Source organism: Hyperolius riggenbachi, chromosome 5 (assembly GCF_040937935.1).
Source record: "Hyperolius riggenbachi isolate aHypRig1 chromosome 5, aHypRig1.pri, whole genome shotgun sequence".
Taxonomy (NCBI): Eukaryota; Metazoa; Chordata; class Amphibia; order Anura; family Hyperoliidae; genus Hyperolius; species Hyperolius riggenbachi.
The window spans coordinates 104,178,359-104,202,997 of record NC_090650.1 but is presented as its reverse complement, the minus strand read 5'-3'; the positions used below and the strand labels follow the sequence as shown (position 1 = coordinate 104,202,997).

The 24,639-nt window shown below is 45.9% G+C and overlaps 1 protein-coding gene across 1 annotated transcript in view; it reads left to right on the top strand.

Annotated features, from left to right (window-relative positions):
* Positions 1–20,998, top strand: part of HACL1 (2-hydroxyacyl-CoA lyase 1) — an 80,561-nt gene extending 59,563 nt beyond the window's left edge. The window contains exons 16-17 of the mRNA XM_068236086.1: positions 14,769–14,955; positions 19,014–20,998. Of these exons, the coding sequence (XP_068092187.1) occupies positions 14,769–14,955; positions 19,014–19,046 (220 nt within the window). The 3' untranslated portion in view covers positions 19,047–20,998. The remainder of the gene's footprint in view (positions 1–14,768; positions 14,956–19,013) is intronic.
* Positions 20,999–24,639: the final 3,641 nt, after the last annotated feature.

The window sequence follows — 24,639 nt, the reverse complement described above, 5'->3', positions numbered from 1 at the left end:
CAGGGCCTGCCAGGCAGGGTCGGATTTGTATGTTTTACCGCCCAAGGCCACTGTCGGCAGCCACCCCCTTTTGTATAGGTAGCCAGATGACCCCTCTAGTATAGGTAGCCTGCTGACCCCTTCAAGCTAGTATAAGAAGCCAGATGAACCCCCCCCCCCCTTCCTTATAGCTAAGCCTGATTACCCCCCTCCCTCCAGTATAGGTAGCCAGGGCATTTTTCCCTCCAATATAGCTTCATGTCCACCCGCCCTTGATTCTGTGGTGACCTAGGCCACGGCCTATGTGGCCTTGCCTTAAATCCGGCCCTAGCTACACCCTGTCATGGAGAAAAGAGAACGCAATCGGGTTCCTGCACCGATTGTCATTGCGTTGCCAGATCTGAATCTTATGTCTGTGGATACCTGCAGCCCAGCTTGGGGTCTCTCCTTGCTCTCAGCAGAGAAATAGCTCAGTAACCTAAAGGACAGGATGGCTCTGTTGACTTGTTAATTAACATATAACTGGGATCTGGGCCTTAGCAGAGGTGTCAGAGTTTGTCCCAGCTGATCTCACTCAGATGTTAATTAACACACTAAAAGTTCTTTCCTCCAGGGAGAGCCAAAGGAAGCTAGTCACAGCATGAAGGCGGACTGGCTGGCTCCAGCAGCAGCAGAGGGAAATGAATGTTGTATATGATTTTTTTGCCTATTTACGGAATACCGTAAATAGGATAGTTGGGAGAGCGGTATCATTGGGTTTGTAGAGTCTTGCTGAATCTTTTGATACCAGTCTAGAGGGGCAAGGGGTCCTCTACAACCAAGTTATTAAACTTCTCAGGAACTGGACCCTCTACCCTAATCAAGTCTGATGTCATAGGAATTGTCATCATCTGAGGAATATTAATCTGTTATCAGCGCAAATGTGGCATTTCTCGGTTTTGAATTGCAGTGTTTCATAAGTTTAACCCTAAATCTCTCTCAGAGGGAATGAACTGTGATTGGTTTGTCATTCAGAGGGGGCAGGCGTTGCCACTCCCCCAAACCAGCTTCATCAAAAGCACATTGCTAGCAGGCGGGCCTCATTCTCCAAATTCCATCGTCTTGGGAGCATGCTGCCGCCTTGAGGAACAGCGGCAGCTATCTTGTCTGAACTTTGCTCTCGAACTGAAACAAAGGAAATTTACGAGTTTCCCAGAAAGGACATATTTCCACGAACTTTAAGTATAAGCATTTTTTCCCTCATTTTTATTTTCTATACTGTGCTATTATTTGTCTCTATAATTGTTGATTTTAACAATTTTCTGTATATATTAATTATTCATATTGCATATTTAATAAACAATGCTACCGTCATTTATTTATTCAGCTACCCTGCTATTCAGCCGCACAAACTAAACCCTGACTTCTGAAGAGTCGCTACTATTGTTGCTAGCTAGACAGAATAGAGTGTGTTTAACCGTTTTATATGCAGGTCTAGAATCAGCCAGTCAGTGGGCTCCTCTGTCCCATGGTAACAGAGGTGGTGGCAGTTATACCCTGAAATAGTGTGTAAATTGTATTACCGTAACTCACAGGCTCCCTTCTAGTCGGTCTTCTGCCAAAATTCTAGCGGTTTCTGTGCACCGATTGCGAACCACAGATTGCATGGTCTGTGTGCTGAAACCGATTGGAAGGCATTGTGCGGTCCGGCCACTAGGGGCCCTGTGACAGTGTTTGGCAGCGTTTGGGATCTGTGTTGTGCTGAAAGTATCTAAGATAGCGCTATCAAATTAGCCCTATCAAGAAACGAACTAATTCGTTGGTTGTGGCTGAATGCAATATATTTTTTATATATACAGAGAGACTGTGTAACCAGTACCCCTCCCCAAAAGTTTTATTTTATTTGGCATGGAAATGTCCGGGAACTACAAGCTCATGAACCAAGCAGACCTGGAAAATCTTTGTGAAGCGAGAGGCATTGACATCCGCGGCAAGAAACCGGACCTGATAACAGACTTGTATCAATGGGATACCCAGCAACTGCGGGAGCGGGATGTGTCCGCTGAGGTGGACGCCAGCCCATCTGACTCAAGTCACGGGGAACCAGAGACTGAAGATCCTATGCGTACAGAGGTTGTGCATCCTTTGGGCCGTGCTGCAACAATTACGCAAGAGACTGTCAGTGTGGACCCCGATCTCAGAGTTTCTCCGAGTACTCGCCTGGAACCGGCCAGTACTGGACTGTCCATTTGTGCTGATCCGCTAATGCAGCAGGCATTACAGAAGCTGATGGACACTGACCTGGAAAAGTACCTGCAGTACATGGCGGAGCAAAAGCGAGAGGAACGCCAATCTGCAGAACGGCAGGCTGCTGCTACGGAACGGGAGCGCCAACGACAGCATGAGCTGAACATGGCCAAGGTTCAACAGGCCAGCCGGAGTTCACCGCCCAGCCTCCCTGCTGAAGGAGCCGCATCACCTTTAAGTGCAAAATTTAAATTTGCTACTATTGAAAAAGACCCTGAAATTGAATTGTTTTTGCGATCTGTTGAGAAAGCATGCCGTCAGCATCGTGTGTCCAAAGACCAGTGGGCCAGACATCTGACACTTTTGCTGCGCTACAAAGCGCTTGATGCTTTTGCAGAGTTACCTGCGGAAAAATATAATGATTATGCAGCTATAAAAGACGCTATCATTACTATATACCAGCTGACGCCAGAAGCCTATTGCAAAAAGTTCAGGTCCTGGCAGAAAAAAATCTTCTGACTCTTATCGAGATGTGGTCAGCAGTCTACTCACCACACTCCGCCAGTGGACTCTAGACCTCACCAAAGGGTCTTATGATGTCCTGGAGGACTTGATAGTCCTCGAACAGTTTCTGAACATTTGCCCTGCTGATGTACGACAGTTTGTGCTGTCAGCAACTGTCGCTGCAGACCTCACCGAAACCTTTGTGACTACCCGGGTGCCTGGCACACGCAGGACTGCACCATCCAGCTGGAAAGGAGGTCAGCCCAATACCCCGGCAGACTCTCCTGCCCCTGTGAGCCGCCCGCCACAGAGGCCACCCAGCGCAGCTGCTGCGCCCAGGCTGCCTGCAGCACCTGAGGGGGTCACCTGTCACTACTGCCAACAGCCCGGACACATGAAATTCGACTGTCCGGAGCGGAGGCAGACACCACCGGCACCTGTACCACCTGTACCTCACCCACGGCAGAGGCAACCAGCCAGCGAACCACAGCCTGGATCATCAGATTTTGTTCTGTTTGCCCGCGGAAAGGAAATCCACGACCAAACCGACTAGCTGCAGCCTGTTAGAGTGAACGACAAGGTTGTCACCGAATTCCGAGACACCGGAGCCGACGTCACGTTAGTTCACTCACCACTTTTGCCAAAGGAGAGCATCAGCTCCAGCCGATCCCTTGCCCTTACTGGAGTAGAGGGCACCCTTTTACACATAGCCCAAGCGAGAGTGAAGCTTGACTGTGGGGTGGGGGTTCAAGAAAGGGTTGTTGGGGTTGTGGATGATCTCCTGGTCCCTGTGTTGCTGGGGACTGATTTGGGCAAGCTTGTGTCCTACTACGAACCTGCCACAACCGCCTTGTCGCTTGCGGAAGGAGGCGGACTCTCCGCCCACTACCAGGTACTTTATACACTTGGGGGGGCACCAGGGGGAGGTGGGTTGAATGTGCCCAGTTCAAGTGTACCGGATTCAATAGTATCTGAGTCAAAGTTACCTGTGTTTGATGTACAAACTGTAATGAAAATGTTTCTGTACCTGTCACTGTCATTAATGCATGTGTCAATGATGTGAAGAATGTCAATTATTGTAGTGCTAATGCTGTGCCTGTACTAGCAGTCACCCAGGGTGCTGCAAGGACTGTGGACTCAGTGCCGAACTCCTCGTTCAGTACTGACCACAGCGGTGAGAACTTTCAGCTGCTGACTTCATGTGACATGAGCCAGCTGGCTGGAACTTACAGTGCTGCATTCACCACAGCGCTACAAAGTGACCCAAGCCTGGAGGCGCTCAGGCAGCAAGCCTCTGAGCCTTTCGCAGACGGGGCCGCTTTCAAGGTGTACTGGGAAGGTGGGAGACTGTACAGCAAGGCTGTGCAGCCCACTACAGGTAAGCCGCAGGCGAATACCAAGTGGCTTGTGGTACCGAGTGCATTCAGGGGCCATGTGCTGCACTCCGCACATGACAGCTCTCTGACCAGACACTTGGGGGCCTGCAAGACGTTTGCCTGTATTCGAAAACCGTTTTATTGGCCCAGGATGAACAAAGTATGTGCCGTCTGTCAGGAGCTGGGAAGGTCCAGGGATTCCTGCGGGGTTCCCTTAGGTCCACAGCCACTTACCAGGAAGCCCCTGTGTGGGCTGGCTGTTGACCTACCCAACCTACTGCCCGTTGTCAGCAGTCCTGAAAGACGCCACATCCAAATGTGGTGGCGCAAACGCCCTGTCCAGAAAGGTCCATGTCGGGTCAAACCTGAGGGTAGCGGACAGCGACCTGTCCAGGTGAACCGAGCCGCAGGCTCCAATGGGTTATCCCGCCGTTCCGGCAGCTCGAGACCCGGCAGCCAGTTCAGTGGCAACGCCACACATCTTGTTGATGCCTGGCTGAGGCCTTTTCACTTGGAGGGAGGTGTCATGGAAGAGCCGTGAGAAAATAAATCGCAATCGGGTTCCTGCACCGATTGTCATTGCGTTGCCAGATCAGAATCTTATGTCTGTGGATACCTGCAGCCCAGCTTGAGGTCACTCCTTGCTCTCAGCAGAGAAATAGCTAAGTAACCTAAAGTGCAGGATGGCTCTGTTGACTTGTTAATTAGCATACTGTATGACTGGGATCTGGGCCTTAGCAGAGGTCAGAGTTTGTCCGAGCTGATCTCACTCAGATGTTAATTAACACACCAAAAGTTCTTTCCTCCAGGGAGAGCCAAAGGAAGCTAGTCACAGCATGAAGGTGGACTGGCTGGCTCCAGCAGCAGCAGAGGGAAATGAATGTGGTATATGATTTTTTGCCTATTTACGAAATACCGTAAATAGGATAGTTAGGAGAGCAGTATTGTCACAGGGCCCCTAGTGGCCGGAGTGCAAATTGCCTTCCAATCGGTTTCAGCACACAGACCATGCAAGCTGTGGTCACAGTCGGTGCGCAGAAACCGACGGAACTTGGGCAGCAGACCGACCAGAAGGGAGCCTGTGGGTTACGGTAATTATGAATTACACACTATTTCAGGGTATAACTGCCACCACCTCTGTTTTCTGAGACAGAGGAACTCACTGACTGGCTGAGCCTAGATCTACAAATAAAAACCGTTAAACACACTCTATTCTGTCTAGCTAGCAACAAAAGTAGCGTCTCTCCAGAAGTCTGGGTTCAGTTTCTGTATGGCTGAATAATAGAGTAGCTGAACAAACAACTGACAATGGCGTCGGTTTATTAATGCAATATAAATAATTAATATGTACAGAAAATCGTTAAAATCAACAATTATGGAGACAAATGATAACACAGTATGAAATAAAAAGGGAGAAAATACTTAAAGAGAACCTGTACTGAGTAAAAATATTTAAAATAAACACCTGAGGTAACTTCAAATGAACATTGCATAGTTACCTCGCCATCAGTTCCTCTCAGAAGCTCACCATTTTTTTCTGACAATAATCCCTTCCAGTTCTGACAATATTTTGTCAGATCTGAAATATATCAGTTGCTGTCAGTTATAGCTGAGAGGAAAACTGATGTACCAGGTAATGTCCATGTTTCCCTATGGCTCAAGTGGGCAACGTTACAGTTTAACTGTGTACTGACCAGAAAGCTGTTATGGGTAATGGCCATTTTCAAAATGGAGGACGGAAAATTCCCTTGATCACAGTGAACAAATAGGACGCGGGACAGATGACAGACACTGAGGAGTAGACTACATGGAAGGTAAGTATGACTTGTGTATGCTTATTTTGACTTTTAATTTTCAGTTCAGGTTTTCTTTAATTCACGGAAAGATGTCCTGTCTGGGAAAATCATAAAGTTCCTGGTTTCAATTCAGTTCAGTTAGTAACAAAGTTCTTTTGTTTCAGTTCCAGAGCAAAGTCCAAACAAGATGGCCGCTAACCACGTGCCCTCTGGCTAGCAGCAGACAGGCTCTCATATAGATGGCATTTGGAGGACTGAGGTCCGCCTGCTGGCAATGTGCTTTTGATGAAGCTGGCTCGGGGGGGGGGGGGGGGGTGCGGGGGCGTGCCTACCCCTCTGAATTACCAACCAACCACAGTTCAAGTCCTTGGGGAGAGATTTAGGCTTAAACTTATAAAATGCCGTAACTCATAAACGATACATCGATACATGTCATATTTAGGTGGATAGCAGATTTCTAATTGTCAGAAAATACCGATTAATATGACATCAGACGTGACTAGGGCAGCGGGTCCAGCTCCTGAGAAGGGTTATACCTCAACAACTGGACGGGCTATTGCAATGAATTTTATACCAGCACGTTGGGCAGATTTTTTTTTAAACAACATTTTTATTTTGAACCCAGCATATGTTCTGACAGGAAATGGTACATTACAGCTGTAACATAAATGTCCGTTACAAGATTGTGTATCACGTATAGGCAACTCACACAATAAACGTATGTACATTCTTTAATTACAGCATTGTTCTTAGCTCTATTTCCTGTCGCCCCTCCCTACCCTTCCCTTACCTTAGAAACCCCCTTAACCCCCCCCCCCTTCTGTCACCTCTGAGAGCAGATCATTTGCCATTTTGGCCTTTATGTAATATCAAGGCGGCCTAGAGATCCCTTCAGATGCTCCGTGAGGTACCATTTGGTATATTTAAAATGTTCCATTAAAGTTCCTATCTCGTCTTTTGTAAGTGTTGCCAGGATAAATCCTTTCCATTTCTTGAAGAAACTAGCTGTTTTCTTATCCTTATGGATGATTGACTCAAGCCTGTCTTGGTTGAAAAGATGCTGGAGTTCTTCTTGTGTGTCCCACACAGTAGGGACGCTTGGATAGATCCATCTGTTGAAGATCACTTTTCGAGAAGCGATAATGATCAGATGTGCTAACTTATTAAAGTTCTGGCTATTTTTTGCATTAGGATCTGTCTTGTCGGATTCCACATAGTTGAACAGAAGCATAAGCGGGCATGGAGTCAAATTTAGGTTACATACCCGTTTGATATATACCAAGATCTCATCCCAAAATTTTACTATTGACGGACAGGAATACAAACAATGGAACAAATCCGCATTTTGCAGGGAGCATTTGGGACACCTCGGTGAGTAATGCGCAGGAGGGGTTTGATACTTTATGTTAAAGGCAAATTTGGCCCTGTGGATCAATTTAAGCTGTGATTCCCTCCATGTTTCCCCCGGTACTATGTTGTGGATCACTCTATATCCTGCCAATATTTTTTTTTCTAGGTTTTCACATGTTATGTCTTTTTTCCATTTAATGAAATTATTCTGAGCTTTGGTCTCCAAGTTAATTTCTTGTAGTCTAGCGTGAATTTCTGATAAAGATAATTGAGGGCGGTGAGGGGAAATAAACTTATCAAAGGAGTCCAGGCAGGCTACCACTGACAAATCTTTTACTTTGCTTCTTATGTATGATTGTAGTTGTCCGAGGTATAAAAAGTGGCCTCTAGGTATCCCAAATTTTGCTCTAATCTCGGGAAATGTCAACAGCCTCCCCCTGCGCATATCACAGAGATGTCCCAGACATTCAATTCCTTTCTCTTTCCAGGTTAGAAAACCCCCGTGAGCCAAACTGGCTGAGAAGCTTGGGAGACCCCATAATGGCATGTACTTAGATATTTGCTGGGGTACATAGAAAACCTTCCTAAGGGCTCTCCAGGCCATCACTGTGTCTCTAATTACTCTACTGGTTTTGAGTTTTGGGGGCATATATTTTTGTGTGGTATGGAGAAGACCAGGCAGCGACCATGGGTCAGAGAAAGATGCTTCTAAGTAATAATTTGAATGATTGCTGGTCTTGTTCAGCCAGTCTCTGATATGTCTACTCAGACATGCTAGGTTATATCGCCGAATGTCTGGGATTGCTAGGCCCCCCCTTAGTCTAGGAAGTGTCAATTTCGAGAGTGCTATCCTCGGCTTTTTATTTTTCCATAGGAATCTAGTCAGGGCTCTATTTATGTCTTGTATATCTGTATGTTTTAACAGCAGAGGAATTGTCTGTAGTGGATATAGCAACCTACCAAAAGTGATCGATTTGATTAAAGCAGCTCTTCCGGGGAGATTGATAGGCAAATTCTCCCAGCTGATTAGTTGCCTTTTTAAGCTTGCAATTAGTGGGGCATAGTTCAGGGAATATAGCAAATTCGGGTCCTTATGTATCTTGATGCCTAGATACGTAATCACTGAGCTAAGTTTGACAGGAAGATGTGACAAAGTGTGTTTGGGTGCACAGGGAGAAAGGTATAACAGTTCACATTTAGTAATATTAACTTTGAATCCGCTAAATGATCCCACTTCTTGAATGATGTCAAAAGCCTTTTCAAGCTGGGACTCCGGGTTCCTCAAAAATAGTAGGATATCGTCAGCGAACATGGCCTGAGAGATCACTGCGTCCCCTATTTCCATCCCATCTATATTTTGGTTAAGCATCTGGGTTAGAGGTTCCAGTGCTAAGTTAAACAGGAGGGGAGACAAAGGGCAGCCTTGTCTAGTTCCCTTTTCAAGCGCAACTTCGTCTGATAGGAATCCCGGGGTATATATCCGCGCCTTCGGGTTGATATGCATTGCTTTAAGTAGTCGTCTAATGCCCCCCTGGAAATTCATTTTGTCTAGAATTTTCTCCAGCCAGTCCCAGTTAACATTATCAAAGGCCTTTTCCGCGTCGATCAGCAGTAGCGCATAGGTGCTACACGATTTAGGATAGGCTCTCACGTGATCTTGGGCTATCAGAACTTTACGAATATTAGCTATAGCAGATCGTTGTCGTACAAACCCCACCTGGTTAGGGCTCACCAGTTTGGGGAGCAGGTCTGCCAACCTGTCAGCCTTTTTTTTGGATAAAATTTTGAGGTCTTGATTTATTAGAGAGATGGGTCGGTAGGAGCCAGGGTCTAGTAAATCTTTACCTGGTTTTGGGATCAGTTTGATATAGGCCATGTTCGCTGACGAAGGATATTGCCCGAGTTCTAAGATCTTGTTGAATAGGGAGGCAAGATATGGTGCCAATTCCTGCTTCAGTATTTTATAAAACTCCGGGGTAAACCCGTCTGGGCCCGGAGCTTTTTTATTAGATAAAGCTTTGATTGTGCCTTTAACTTCGTCTGGGGTGATGGTTGCATTTAAGAAGGAAAGATCTTCCTCCGAAAGAGTTGGTATAGATAGTTTATCAAACCAGGGAGGGATGGGATTCTCTGAGTTATGGCTTTGGGTTTGCTTATACAAGCTTTTATAGAAGTTGCTAAAGGCGGTATTTATGGATTTGGGGTCGTTTAGAATTTGGCCTGAAGGGGATTTAAGGCTGGTAATAACTGTGGTCAGTTGAGGTGGTCTCGCTATTCTCGAGAGGAGATTCCCCATCTTATTACCGAATTTATAGTAGTATAGGTCCCTGTAGGATTTTAGATACCTTTCTCTGATCTTAAAATCTGTGTCAGATTTCTTTTTGGCTGTGAACCATTGTAACCGTGATTCCGGGGTGGGATTGCTAAGGAATTTTTTGTGAGCAGAACGCAGTTCCGCCATAGATGATATATACGATTCGTGGGATTTCTTCTTTTTGCCTGCCACATAACTAATTATTCTCCCTCTGAGCGTGGGTTTGGCTGCTTCCCAAAATAAGAAGATATCTTTAGCGTGTAAAGCATTATCATCCTTATATTCCAACCACCACTGTAAAAGCAGTTGAGTGAAACCCTCGTCCTCATAAAGATAAGATGGAAAACGCCAAATGATGTCAGTGCCCCTGGGGATTGTGGGAGAGTATGTTAATTGTATGGGGGCATGGTCAGAAATCACTAGATCTAGGATCTCTGTTCGTGTTATCTGTGATAGAGCTGAGGGTGTAACAAAGAGGTAGTCCAAGCGAGACCAGGTATCATGGGGGTTAGAGTGGAAAGTGAACTCTTCACTATCTGGGTGTAATACTCTCCAGCTATCGCAAAGGGACGTGGAGTCTATATAATCGTTCAGGATCAATGATTTGGAGGTAGTGAGTTTACTCGCTGGAACTCTCTTGGATCTATCTTCATAAGTGTTCATGATGGCATTAAAGTCTCCCCCTTGTATTATTTTAGCTTCCCCCAGTATCAACACCTCTTTTTTAACTTCATTATAGAATGATTTATCTTCCTCATTTGGGGCATATACATTAAAGAGAACCAATTCCTCCCCAGCCAAACGCAGCCTGATCCATATCCACCTTCCCCCATCGTCTGACTTGTGATTCACAATTTGTCCCTGCAGGGATTTATGAAGTAGAATTAGCGCTCCAGCTTTACGTCCCTGGGCTGGGGAACCAAAGACTTGTCCCACCCATGATTTGGCCATGTATTTAAACTGGTCCTGTGCTAGGTGACATTCTTGGAGCATTGCTATGTCCGTTTTTATCTTTTTAAGGTGGCGAAGCACTATAGAGCGCTTCCCTGGAGAGCGTAAGCCCTTGACATTCCAGGATGTAACATTCAGCGTCATGGGGGAGTTGTACCATGGATCAGGCCGGATGACAGTATACATATACGAATTGATTTGAAAATGCTCTCATTTCCGAGGTGACAGAACCCTCCCAAGGTTTCCCTCCCTTCATCCCTAACCCCTTCCCCTCTCAGCAGAGATTGACATGCAGGAGTTAAACTACTCCATGGCTTCGCTGTCAGGGGTGATGTCAATGCCTTTCGAGGAAAAAAAGAAAACAATAAAAAAAACACACAAAAAAAAAAGCAACAAAGAACATAGCTACGTGACTTCACTTCTACCCTGGACGTCATCCTTTCTTCTTTGCTCCATGCCGATATTCCGGCCAACGTCCTATCCTTATCTGTAGATAATATTATAGAGCTCGAACCTCCAATCGATCTAGAAAGTTTTTAGCGAGAGAAAACAGACTCTGAGCTATGTGAAAAAAGAAAAAAAAAAGTCAACATGACTTCTGAAATTTTGAAGGGTGAGCAAACTACAGTGTGGCAGCGCCCCCTGCCTGTTAAATTGGAACATTGTAGTGAACAGAAAAAAGAGCTCACAGGATCAGTCCGGATCAGCATTGTCTTTGCGTAGAAAAGTAAGGGCCTCAGTGACTGAATTAAATACATGAGTTTCCTCAGTGTCATCTGTAACTCTCAAAATAGCTGGATATTGTAAAGCAAACTTCCATTTTTTTTCAATGCATAATGCGCATGCTGGGTTAAAAGCCTGGCGTTTCTTAGAGACTTCAACCGAATAGTCGTTGAATATTCGGATCTGGGTATTTTGATGCTCCAAGGGGTGATCTAGCTCCCTGTATGATCTCAGTAGCTCGTTTTTTTCTGCAAAGTTTAGGTATCGAGCAAGAACTAGGCGTGGAGGGCGTTTATCTGAGGGGGATCGTGGGGGTCCCACTCTGTGTGCACGTTCCACTTTGCATCCTCTTTTAAAGCCAAGCATTTTGGGGAGTGTGGAAGCACAAAAATCTCGCAGAGCTTGGGCTGTCATGGACGCAGGGAGGCCCACTACTCTGAGATTGTTGCGTCGTGAGCGGTTTTCCAGATCCTGCAGCTTTTCCTGCATTTGCTTATGTTCTGCTTGCATCTTTTTATTTCCTTTCTCCTCGTTGGCTCTTTCCTCCTCTAACTTTTGTATGCGAGTTTCAGCTTGATCTAACCGCTGATCATGGGACTGCAGTCTGTGCTTTATTTCCCCCAGTGAATGATCTATGGCTGCCTGTATAACTGAGTGCAGCTCTGGCGCCAGCCTCTCCACCACCGCCGCGGCCAGTTGCTGATAGTCAATGCCCCCCTGTCCTCTCTCACCTTGGTTTGGCATCTGAGAGTCCTCTGGATGTTCGGAGGCTTGTGGGTGCTGGGACTCATGGTCCATCACGGGAGACTGCGGTTGTTCATGCTGCCGGGGGGGAGGGGCGGCGGCCATGTTGGGAGCGGCTTCTTCCACGGCTGGGGCCTGTTTTGTTGTGGACCGCGTAAGATAGCGGTCCATGAGACGGGCGGTTGGCGGCTGGCGAGTCTGGGTGGCTTCCAGAGAAGTTTGCCAAGGAGCGGGGGCGCTGTGTAGGCTCTGCGGATCACTGGCTGCGGACTCGGCTAGCGGAGCTCCTGAGTCAGCCTCCTTCCATCCAGGCGCCGGAACCGGAAGTCCGTTGGGCAGATTTTAACGAATACGACTAGATGAATTTTATACTTGTGCAATATACGGTCTTCGTATACCAGACAAGAAATCATCCCCCACATGCATTCAAATCTGCCCTTATCGGTGCCAGCCAGTCTGGTCCCCAACTGTGAGGGAAGCAGTTCTTTGAATAGGCTAACTATTTGGTGACTATGGACATCTCCCTGAGGTAATTAAAAGTAAACATTCTTCTTGGATACAAGCATTGTCCAAGCTAATTAACACCTCCCCCCAGAGCAGGGATTCTCTCAGCTAAGACCAAACCTCCCAGCTGTTCCTAGTCAGAGGGAGATTACACATCACATCTCGGTTTAACGATTTGTGTTGCAAACCAACCGCAATTGCGTTTTGGCCGACTGGGCGTTGCCCGGCGTCACAGGTATCATTGGGTTTGTAGAGTCTTGCTGAATCTTTTGATACCAGTCTAGAGGGGCAAGGGGTCCTCTACAACCAAGTTATTAAACTTCTCAGAAACTGGACCCCCTACCCTAATCAAGTCTGATGTCATAGGAATTGTCATCTTCTGAGGAATATTAATCTGTTATCAGCGCAAATGTGGCATTTATCGGTTTTGAATTACAGTGTTTCATAAGTTTAACCCTAAATCTCTCTCAGAGGGAATTGACTGTGATTGGTTTGTCATTCAGAGGGGGCAGGCGTTGCCACACCCCCAAACCAGCTTCATCAAAAGCACATTGCTAGCAGGCGGGCCTCATTCCCCAAATTCCATCGTCTTGGGAGCATGCTGCCGCCTTGAGGAACAGCGGCAGCCATCTTGTCAGAACTTTGCTCTTGAACTGAAACAAAGGAACTTTACGAGTTTCCCAGAAAGGACATATTTCCACGAACTTTAAGTATAAGTATTTTTTCCCTCATTTTTATTTTCTATACTGTGCTATTATTTGTCTCTATAATTGTTGATTTTAACGATTATTTGTATATATTATTCATATTGCATATTTAATAAACAACGCTACCATCATTTATTTATTCAGCTGCCCTGATATTCAGCAGCACAAACTGAACCCTGACTTTTGAAGAGTCGCTACTATTGTTGCTAGCTAGACAGAATAAAGTGTGTTTACCCGTTTTATTTGCAGGTCTAGAATCAGCCAGTCAGTGGGCTCCTCTGTCCCATGGTAACAGAGGTGGTGGCAGTTATACCCTGAAATAGTGTGTAAATTGTATTACCGTAACTCACAGGCTCCCTTCTAGTCGGTCTGCTGCCAAAATTCCAGCGGTTTCTGCGCACCGATTGCGACCACAGATTGCATGGTCTGTGTGCTGAAACCGATTGGAAGGCATTGTGCGCTCCGGCCACTAGGGGCTCTGTTACACACTCCACTCTGGCTGACATTTGAGAGTGGAGGGGGGATCAGCAAAGACATCTTGTTCGCCTATCCTTTTACAATAATAGTGTGAACCAACACAGCTTTATATCTGTTGCATCCAGAGGCGTGGCTTATACTTTCACTGCTCTATTTTAAGTATTTTGCAATATTACAATAAAGAGTACTGTCTTTTGTTTTAGTACCTACAGTATAGGGCTGGTCCTTTTGGACCTTTAGTGTTTACATATATTTTCTTCCCTGGTACCCATTCTGTGAGTGAGTTATTATTTCAGCAAAATGGGCATTTATTAAACATCCTATTTGCACTAATTAGTGCACAAATAGGATGTTTATGCTGTATATACTCAAATACAAGTCAACCTCGTGTATAAGTCAACTCCAATATTCAACCCTCTTAAGCTGGAGTTTTTTATTGACTCAAGTATAAGTCTACCCAGTAAAGTCAATGGCTGCACTTGGGGCTCCGGAGGGGTTAATGACTGCACTGCATACAGTATTGCAGCCATTAACCCCTCCTGTCCCTTAAGAGCAGGCAAAACCTCCTCCAGGCCCCGAAGTGCTGCAATTATTCACTCCCTATTATGCAGCCCAGTATTTCCACCCTGCCGCTTTCCTTGTTAATTGATGTGGCCAAGACTTTCAGACCTGTGTTTTCTTTGCATTTCCTTTCCTCAAAGTATCACTCACCACTGGGTAAATTTCTGCAAATGGGAATGTCACTATTAGTACACACATAACTCAGTGTGCTCAGTGTTGCCCATGACTTGTGTATAAGTCGACCTCTATACTTTTATGAAGTGAATTGGACCAAAATTTCTAGACTTATACTCGAGTATATACAGTAAACGTCCATTTTGCCTTAAGTGGTTAATTCAGCTCTACAACCTTTTAAGTATATTTCTTGCTTCATAGATAATGAGTTTACATGATTCCATGTATTCTCTAGTAAGAAGCTAAGATATAGGAAATGCAAAACTGAACTACATCTGCCACCTTTTGGCTGTGACGTTTGTCAAAAGTGTACAAATATCGAATTTGCCTGGACTTTATAATATAAATTTGCCATTAATATCTTAAATTTGCCTATTTCTAGTGCACCTCCAGTCTCCTATTTGCCGAATGCTCACTATGAAAAGGTAATGTCTGCCTTTGGTGGCAAGGGGTACTTTGTGCAGACACCTGAAGAACTGAAGCAAGCTCTGACATCTAGCTTCTCTGAGAAAAGCCTGCCATCTCTTATCAATGTCATGATAGATCCGCAGTCAGACAGAAAGAAACAGGTAATTATCACATTGTCTAGAAATATTCTCAATCTGTGCATGTGGCAATTCTGATATAGTATTGTTCATGTGTAGCAGAACCCATGGTGCAACATATGATTAGTTAGATCAGACTGTAGATTTGTAAGGCTGTCATTTACCATGACCAGCAAATTGGAGCCTCTAAATCACATGATCAAACAGGTCACATGTAGAGATAGTCCATGAGGTGCAAATAATTTTGGATTGCATGCAGCCTGGAAGTGGACCAGTCAGATGCACTTCCTGTGGATTTTGATTTGTCCAGTTCCAGGTTGTATGCGATTTGCAAGATAGGACAATTTGCATGCAATCCAGAATTATTAGCATCTTATTTACCATGGCTAATCAGATGCTTCCTCATGAGTTCTGCAACACATAAGAAACAATAGTGTAAGTATAATATATTAGTATGAGTAAGGGTGCATACACACATCTAATTTTGATTTTCTAATTTTACCACCTCCATGTAGTACTCCATTTCAGCCAGTGGGTTGTTCTCACCTTATGGACAAGAGGAATTTTCACATTTCAGTGCTCCTCCCATTCATTCCCCAATAACTTTATCATTACTTGTCACAACAAAATGATCTATACTTTCTTTTCTGCCAGCAATTAGGCTTTCTTTAGGTGGTACATAATGCTAAGAATTATTTTATTCTAAATGCAATTTAATGGGAATAATATAAATAAAAAGAATCATTATATCCCAGTTTTCGGCCATTGTAGTTAAAAAAAAAAAAAGTTCTACTGTGGATAAAAGACACACATTTTATTTGCCCATTTTTCCCGGTTATTGCAACGTTTAAATTATATTCCTAGTACAATGTATGGTCACAGTATTTTATTTGGAAATAAAGGTGCATGTTTTCAGGTTTACATCCATCACTAATCACATGCCCATAAATGAATAATAATGTACATATTGTACAATATGTACATACATATTAAAATATTTTTAGTCCCTAATGTATTTAGGTGTAATTTTACTATTTGGCCACAAGATGTCATTGCGCATTACTTCCTATAAGCATACAAATAAGTATGTTTAATAGGAAGTAATGCGTTAAGGTGGGTACACACATCTGATAAAAGTTTTTGGAAAATGAAAGATCACTGACCAATTTTACCCCCTTTCATGTAGTATGAGAGCCATACTCTACACAATCTATTCTATTGAGCGGAACTCCCCATCAGATAAAAATCTTTGCAAGATGTTGGACACAAAAATGTTGTACACATTCAACAGATCAGTATCTGCAAAAGATCAGTTCCTGCAAAAGATCCGTTCCTGCAAAATGCATTCATAGTCTATGAAATCTGCAGATCTCATACACCCCTTGTTTAACAGACAATAATCTGCAGATCAGATCCACCAGGATGGATCTTCAGATCTGCAGATAATTGTCTGATCTGCAGATGAAGGTCCGTTGAACAAGGTGTGTATGAAATCTGCAGATATCATAGACTATGATTGCATTTTGCAGGAACAGATCTTTTGCAGATACTGATCTGTTGAATGTGTACAGCATCTTTGTGTGCAGCATCTTGCAGAGATTTTTATCTGATGGGGAGTTCAGCTCAATAGAATAGACTGTGTAGAGTATGGCTCTCATACTACATGAAAGGGGGTAAAATTGGTCTGTGATCTTTCATTTTCCAAAGACTTTTATCTGATGTGTATACCCACCTTTACAATGTTTACGTCGGAAGTGATGGTCGGCCTAGAGGGGAGATGAATGAATGGGAAAAAAGTTCCCATTTATTAATTGAACATTTATTAATTGATCGCTGGTGAAAGTGGCGAAACGAGTGAATGGGAGGCAGCGCAGCAGCACGATCTAAGAATGATCACTGTTTTTTAATAAAAACAGTGCTCATTCTCGGCGGACATGCACGGATTGGCTCGGGGGACTTTTGTCCCCTGCCATCAATTTCCCCTGATGCCGGGACCATCGCGATCGCAAGCTTCTGCCTGCACAATCATGTGCACAGCCCCGCAGACTGTACAATGAGCCTCACGCCCATGCTGCTGCAGCAGCACCTGCCGCGGACGTGAGGCTCATGTCTGTGCGGCAGTAATGGTAAATACTATGAATAGATTGTGCAGGTAAGCTCTGATACTACATGGAAGTGATAAAATTGGCCAATCAAAATTGGATGTGTGTATGCACCCTTAGATCGGTTTAATCTCATGTCTTTAAAAGATACCCGAGTCGTAATTAAACAGTGTGCTTTTACTTTCCTGGGGCTTCTTCCAGCCCCCATAGTCTTGTAGGTCCCTCGCTGTCCTCCCGTTCCCCTTTGTGAATCTGCTCTGCGGCCCAGTAGCGTCCACAACTTACTCTGTTAAAGGGGAACGGAAGAGAGAGAGGTATATGGAGGCTGCCATGTTTATTTCCTTTTAAGCAATACCAGTTGCCTGGCTGCTACCTATACTGCGGCCACCTCTTGCTGGCTACACCTATTCCTGGCTACTCGTACTGAGGGCACCTATACCTAACTAGCTATACTGGAGGCACCTATAACTGGCTACCATATGGGGAAGAGTGAGGGAGAGGAGCTCTATAAAAATAGCACTAGAGATTTGGGTGCAGCTTGCGCCGCCATAGGCTGTAATAGGAATTACAGCTATAGCGGCGCTCAGTGAGTAATTTGGGTGGTGTAAGACGGAGTAAAAATTACTATAAATTACCATAAAAACATTGTAATCTGGCTGCCAGCAAAAGCTGGAAGCCGAATTACATCTTTCACCACTATCCATGGCATCTGGGGGGGAATAGTATTTAACGCCACCAGGACTTTTGCAGGAGCAGGGTGAGCCATTTTACAGCTTTACCCTGAGCCCTAATCTCCCGGTGGCTTAATCGTATGTATGCTAAGGGAGTGGGGCACATCAGGCTACCATACTGGGGGGGGGGGAGCAGCCCGGGTCCAAATAATTGTTATACCGTCATACCGTGGCATTTTTTAGGCGGTTATCATACTGTGGAAATTCATACCATTGCAACCCTAATCATACTGATGATTTTGGTTTCAGCAGTACCTCAATCACACGCCTGAAATATGCATGTGGCCACTGCAGTCAGAGCACCTCATCTGTATACTTGTTCTCAATCAGTGGCTGGGAAAGTATGAGACACCAGCACAGTGGTTCCGATTGGTCTTTCTGAGCAACTGCTCCACCTCACCTGTTTTGCACCACATTTGCTCCAGTTCTTCTTGCACTGGTTTTGATAAATCTGATCAACAGGACAACAAGAAAATTGGCATTTTTTAAAATGATAAATATATTGGCCTCCATACCTCAGAAATGTGTCACTGTAGTAATGTTTTAATTCAAATTATGTACTTTTATTAAAGGGACTCCGAGCTCAGCAAAAAAAGTAAAGTTGTACTCACCAGGGTCTTTCTCCAGCCCAGTGCTGGTCGGGAGGTCCCACGCCGGCGTCCTGGCTCCTCTCCTTCACCCCGCTCCGGTATGGCTGACAGGCCGCAGCCCGGGCGACACTCGGTGGAGTGTCGGGCTGCAGCTTCCGCGTATGACGCGGATTACGTCACACGCCGGCCGCCTCGCGTCATCACGGCGGCCGGCGTGAAAGTACTGCGCATGCGCGCTTTAATCGCGCATGCGCAGTACTTTCACGCCGGCCGCCGTGATGACGCGAGGCGGCCGGCGTGTGACGTAATCCGCGTCATACGCGGAAGCTGCAGCCCGACACTCCACCGAGTGTCGCCCGGGCTGCGGCCTGTCAGCCATACCGGAGCGGGGTGAAGGAGAGGAGCCAGGACGCCGGCGTGGGACCTCCCGACCAGCACTGGGCTGGAGAAAGACCCTGGTGAGTACAATTTTACTTTTTTTGCTGAGCTCGGAGTCCCTTTAAAAGTATTTTTAGTAGCCAACACCACAAATAAAAAGAACATACACATATTACCACGGCACGTTTCCTGTAACTTCCCTCTTCCTATCCATCCATTCATTTATTTATTTTTAGAAGGTCAGTTGTGCTTAAGTTAACTTGATATTTTGCCTTATGCAGGCTTTCCATTGGCTCACCCGATCTAACTTGTGATTGGCTACTGCTATGTGCCTGATGGATATTCAAGACTTGTAAAAATCAACACTAAACCTGCTCACATGATGTGATTCTAAGATCAGTGACAAACAATCTGTGAAGGACTGCGATGTAAATGGACCCAAATTACCATGATGCCTTGTTGTGGGTGTATCCAATAGTCTCTTCTGCCACTGCATACAGAAAAAAATTACTTAAAATTATTTCCAGTAAATAAAGCATGAGGATGCAGATTGTGATATATGTAATATTAAGGCCATGTTTACACTGTATATGGACACTGAATGCGGGCAAAATTCACATTAAGGGGTATAACAGCCCATTGAAAATCATTTGGCTGTTGCCTGCTAATGCGGAAATTCATTCTGGTTTGTGTCCAGAAAAAATAAAATCTGATTTGTAGAATTGTCTCGCACGTGGTCCTACATAGAGCATAGCGCTGCTCCTCCACAACACACGCGTATTTTACATTCGTAAATAAGCGTCAAAATGCTGCATCAAACCCGGAAGACCAGCCCTTAATTAAAATGTGGCCTAACTTATGCTCAGCCGTTATCCCAACTGCCTCTTTCAGTCCCTGATAACAAGCAGGGGACATGTACCTGGTATACTGAGAGTATAGTTTTTACACGAAATACTGCCGCTCATATTCTTCCACCCAAGAATAGTGAAAGTCTGCAAAGCCCATGTTTGCCAAAGCTTTTGACTTTAACCATTTATCTGGCTGTCTTTAAGAGAAACTCCGACCAAGAATTGAACTTTATCCCAATCAGTAGCTGATACCCCCTTTTACATAAGAAACTATTCCTTTTCACAAACAGACCATCAGGGGACGCTGTATGGCTGATATTGTGGTGAAACCCCTCCCACAAAGAAATTCTGAGTACGTACTCTTGGCAGTTTCCTGTCTGTGAACCCTGTTGCATTGTGGGAAATAGCTGTTTACAGCTGTTTCCAACTGCCAAAACAGCAAGCAGCAGCTACATCACTTGCCAGCAGTAAAAATGTCACCATGTGATAAATGTCAGAATATAAATCAGGGGTTTAAAATATTTTACAATGGGCAAACACTGACTAAATCATTTATACATAATTATTGTAAAAATGAAGCCCTTTTTTTAATTACATTATTTTCACTGGAGTTCCTCTATAAGACCAGAGCTGTCGGTGCCGTTTTTAGTATTGTGATTGCTGTGATTGGCTCATTGCAATTATGGTGTCAGGAGCCAATGTAATCGGCTCCTGACCAATAAGCGGAAGCTCTGCTGTCACGCTGACAAGTGCAGTGACGAGACCATGCAGCGGGGATGATTGGAATCTAAATCCTGTCAAGAATAACAGGACATAAACAGGGCATAGATTTCAATCATCAAGGTCCAGAAGAGATTAATATATAGTAAGGGATAAGCGAGAATGCTCTTGCGCTACGTTTTGAGCGCGCCAACGCGAATTTTCATGGGCAGACAAAAACGCGGCCGCTTTTGCACAAAAATTTGTGTTTAGCGCCCGCAAAATGTTAAGTGCGTTATAACGCGCAGACCGCGCTAGCGCGACCATGATATCAGTTATCACGGTTTAGTGAATCAACACCATAATGTGAATGGAGCCTCTTTGCTCTAAGCATTCTATAAGAAATGACTAAGTCACTTTAAGCTATGCTGTCCAAGGGGAAGCCACTGAGAGGACCAGTGTATGAGCTGGAGATTGAGAAAATGAGCACTTTGTGTGTCATTGTCCTTTGAAAGCAGATGTTCGTTGAGCGTTGCCAATAATTATAATGAATTCAACCATTTCATAGAGGTCTGTGATCTTATGCAGCCATTTTCAATGTATTTTTAGAATTACTGAAAGACGTAGTCCATAGCAGTGTAATTTTGTACTTCATACACACCCAAAATCTCTGTGCTAAGTAATAATTATAGTACTAATAAAATTAATGGAATGTTTTATTTTTTTGAAGTATGTATTTTTTTCTCTTTTCTTTTTTTGCTTAGGAAATGTTAAATTATAACATTTCTTAAAGTAATCCCGAGACAATGATTGCGCAAGGAACAATAATTTTTACTTACCTGGGGCTTCCTCCAGCCCCTTGTAGTCCGGTCCCCTCCTTTCTGCCAGCCAGGTTGTGGGCCACAGTGCATGTGTGATCCCGGCTGTGTGCACACCCCCAATCTGCACAAGCTCAGTAACAGTCTTTACAAATTGCGTATGCTCAGAATGCTCCCAACTATGGGAGCACGGATGTGGAAGGGGGGGTGCATGTGGCTGGGGGATCGGGATCGAAAAGCACTCTGCAGGTTGTCTCTTTCCTACAAGTGTATGGGGCCACCTTCTAGGCTGTTTTCTCACTTGTGCCAGATCACATGCGGCCAGCGGGAGCTTACAATGTAGTGTCTGCTCCAATGATATGCTATGGACCGGCTGTAGACCAGGGCAGATGCGCTACCACCATAGATTTATTGCGGACTGCACAGAAGTGCGGTCGGCTCCCACTGATTCATTGCAGAGTGACAAGTGTGAACAGCTCCTATCTATAAAATTGGAGCCATTCAGTGTCAGTTTAGCGATTAGCGGTGAACAGACAAAAAATGCCTATTCTCAGCTTAACCACTTCCCGACCGCCATATATACAAATGGCGGCCGGGAAGTGCACCCCGCAAGGACCGCCGTATAGACAAATGGCGGCGGTCCTTGTAGGGGCATGGGCGGAGCGATCGCGTCATCAGTGACGCGATCCTCCGCCGGGAGTCGGAAGCCTGGCATTTTGCCTCTGCTCGCCGGCCACTTAGCAGAGCCGGCGAGCGGAGGAATCCGGAAAAGCAGCCAATCAGGATGTATAAGGCACTTTGTTAGGTAAACAAAGTGCCTTATACGTGCTTCCTCCTCGCCTCGTGGTCTCATTGTTGCAGAGAGTAGACCACCAGCGAGGAGGAACCACTTGTAAGTTATACAGATCACTGCATTTTTTTACCCACAGCCCCCCTGATCTCCCACCCCAGGCCTCATACCCCCCTGATCACCCCAGCAGACCCCTGCCTAGCACCCTTGCACCCCTACAAAACCCCCACCCCCCCCACCTGCCACTAACTAGCGACGCTGCCCCTTAGTTTAGATCCCTAACTGCCTCCTAGTCACCCCTGATCCCCCCCCTACCTTTAGATCACCCCCAGACCCCATCCCAGACTACCCCCCTGTATACTGTATACATCTGTATACAGCTACCTTACCCCCTGATCCCCCTCTGATCACCTGTCTATCACCTGTCCATCACCCCTCAGCACCCCCACCCATCAGAGCAGATCCTAACTGCCCCGCGGGGGTAACTGATCACCTGCCCAGGCCCTCGATTGCCCTCATACCCCCCTTCTGATTACATCCCCTGCTCTTTGTTTACATCTGTCCTCCCCAGCAATCACGAACTGATCTTTGATCAGTAACCCCCTGTGTCTGCCTCTCATCAGATCAGGACTCAGTCTGCCCCGTGCGGGCTCCTGATCAACCCCCCACCCCCTCAAATCGCCCTCAGACCCCCCCCCAATCACCGTCCAAGTGCATTGTATTTGACTGTGCTGCGCTTGTATTCGATTGTGCTGCGCTTGTATTTGATTGTGCTGCGATTGTATTTGATTGTCCCGTGATCTGCTTCGATTGTCCCGTGATTGTTTGATTGCCTGAGACCCCACTTCCCACCACACCCAACCCCACCCTCCCCCCCACACCACACCCAACCCCACCCTCCCCCCCCCACCACCTCCAACCACCACCTTCCGAGTGCATCAGATTTGCTTGTGCTGTGATTGGAGTCGATTGTGCTGTAATTGTATTTGATTGTCCCGTGATCTGCTTCGATTGCCCCGTGATTGTTTGATTGCCTGAGACCCCACTTCCCGCCACACCCAATCCCACCCTCCCCCCATCACCTTCCGAGTGCATCAGATTTGATTGGGCTGTGATTGGATTCGATTGTGCTGTAATTGTATTTGATTGTCACGTGATCGGCTTCGATTGCCCCGTGATTGTTTGATTGCCTGAGACCCCACTTCCCGCCACACCCAATCCCACCCTCCCCCCATCACCTTCCGAGTGCATCAGATTTGATTGTGCTGTGATTGGAATCGATTGTGCTGTAATTGTATTTGATTGTCCCGTGATCGGCTTCGATTGCCCCGTGATTGTTTGATTGCCTGAGACCCCACTTCCTGCCACACCCAATCCCACCCTCCCCCCATCACCTTCCTAGTGCATCAGATTTGATTGTGCTGTGATTGGAGTCGATTGTGCTGTAATTGTATTTGATTGTCCCGTGATCGGCTTCGATTGCCCCGTGATTGTTTGATTGCCTGAGACCCCACTTCCCGCCACACCCAATCCCACCCTCCCCCCATCACCTTCCGAGTGCATCAGATTTGATTGTGCTGTGATTGGAGTCGATTGTGCTGTAATTGTATTTGATTGTCCCGTGATTGTTTGATTGCCTCTGAGACCCCACTTCCCACCAACCCCAATACCTCTCAAATACTCCCTTTTTTGCTAGGTAGGTGCTCTTTTTTTCTGGGTAGTCTCGGAGGAAAACCCCATAAATTTAGCAATCCAAAATGGCAAGAAGGGGGCTTTCCGATGACGAGGTATACAGGTACATGGACCAGTCGGATGAGTTCTTTTGGGAAGAATCATCCGTCGAATCTTCCGGGTCCGAATTTGAACCTGTAGAAAGCAGTGGTTCCCTGACCGATAGTGATGACGAGGCTATGGTCCCGGCTAGAGCCAGGCGTACCAGACCCCAAGTCGTTAGACCGCAGGTGGCGCAGGATCCGCCTCAAGGGCAGCAGGGTGGTGCTAGCGCTGTTGATAGTTTTCTTGGTGAGGCAGGCACCAGCAGCGCAGCATCTCCTGGACTTAGTGCCAGTGCTTCCGTAGACCCTGGCGAAGTGGTGAGCGTCAGCATGGAAGTTGAAACTGGTACGGTGGCAAGTGCAGTAGTACCCCGTCGCAGCCACCAAGAAGAAGACGGGCCCGTAGTACCCATAGACTCCCAGAGGTGCTGGCACAACCAGATTGGCAATCCCCTGATTCCGCCGCACCCGTAGTGCCCCCTTTCACCGCCCAGTCTGGAGTCCAGGTGGCGACAGCTCATCTAGGAACGGCCCTAGAATTTTTGCAGCTGTTCATCACCCAGGTTCTCTTGGACTTAATTGTGGTTGAGACCAACCGTAAAGCCACACAATTCATCACCGAGCACCCGGAGAGCATGTATGCCCAGCCTTTCGGGTGGAAACCAGTCCAAGTTTCCGACATTAAAATCTTTTTGGCCCTTATCCTTCACTTGGGACTAATGAAACAGAATGTATTGCGGTCGTATTGGTCTACGAACCCAGTACATCATGTTCCCTTGTACCCTGCTGCCATGTCCAGGACACGATTTGAGTCCATCCTGCGCTTCCTGCACTTCAAGGACGACGAAACCTGTCATGAAAGGGGAGACCCTGCTTATGACCGGCTCCACAAAATTCGGCCCCTCATAGACCACCTGTCCTCAACATTTGCAGATGCTTATATCCCTGAACAGAACATCTGCGTAGACGAGTCCCTC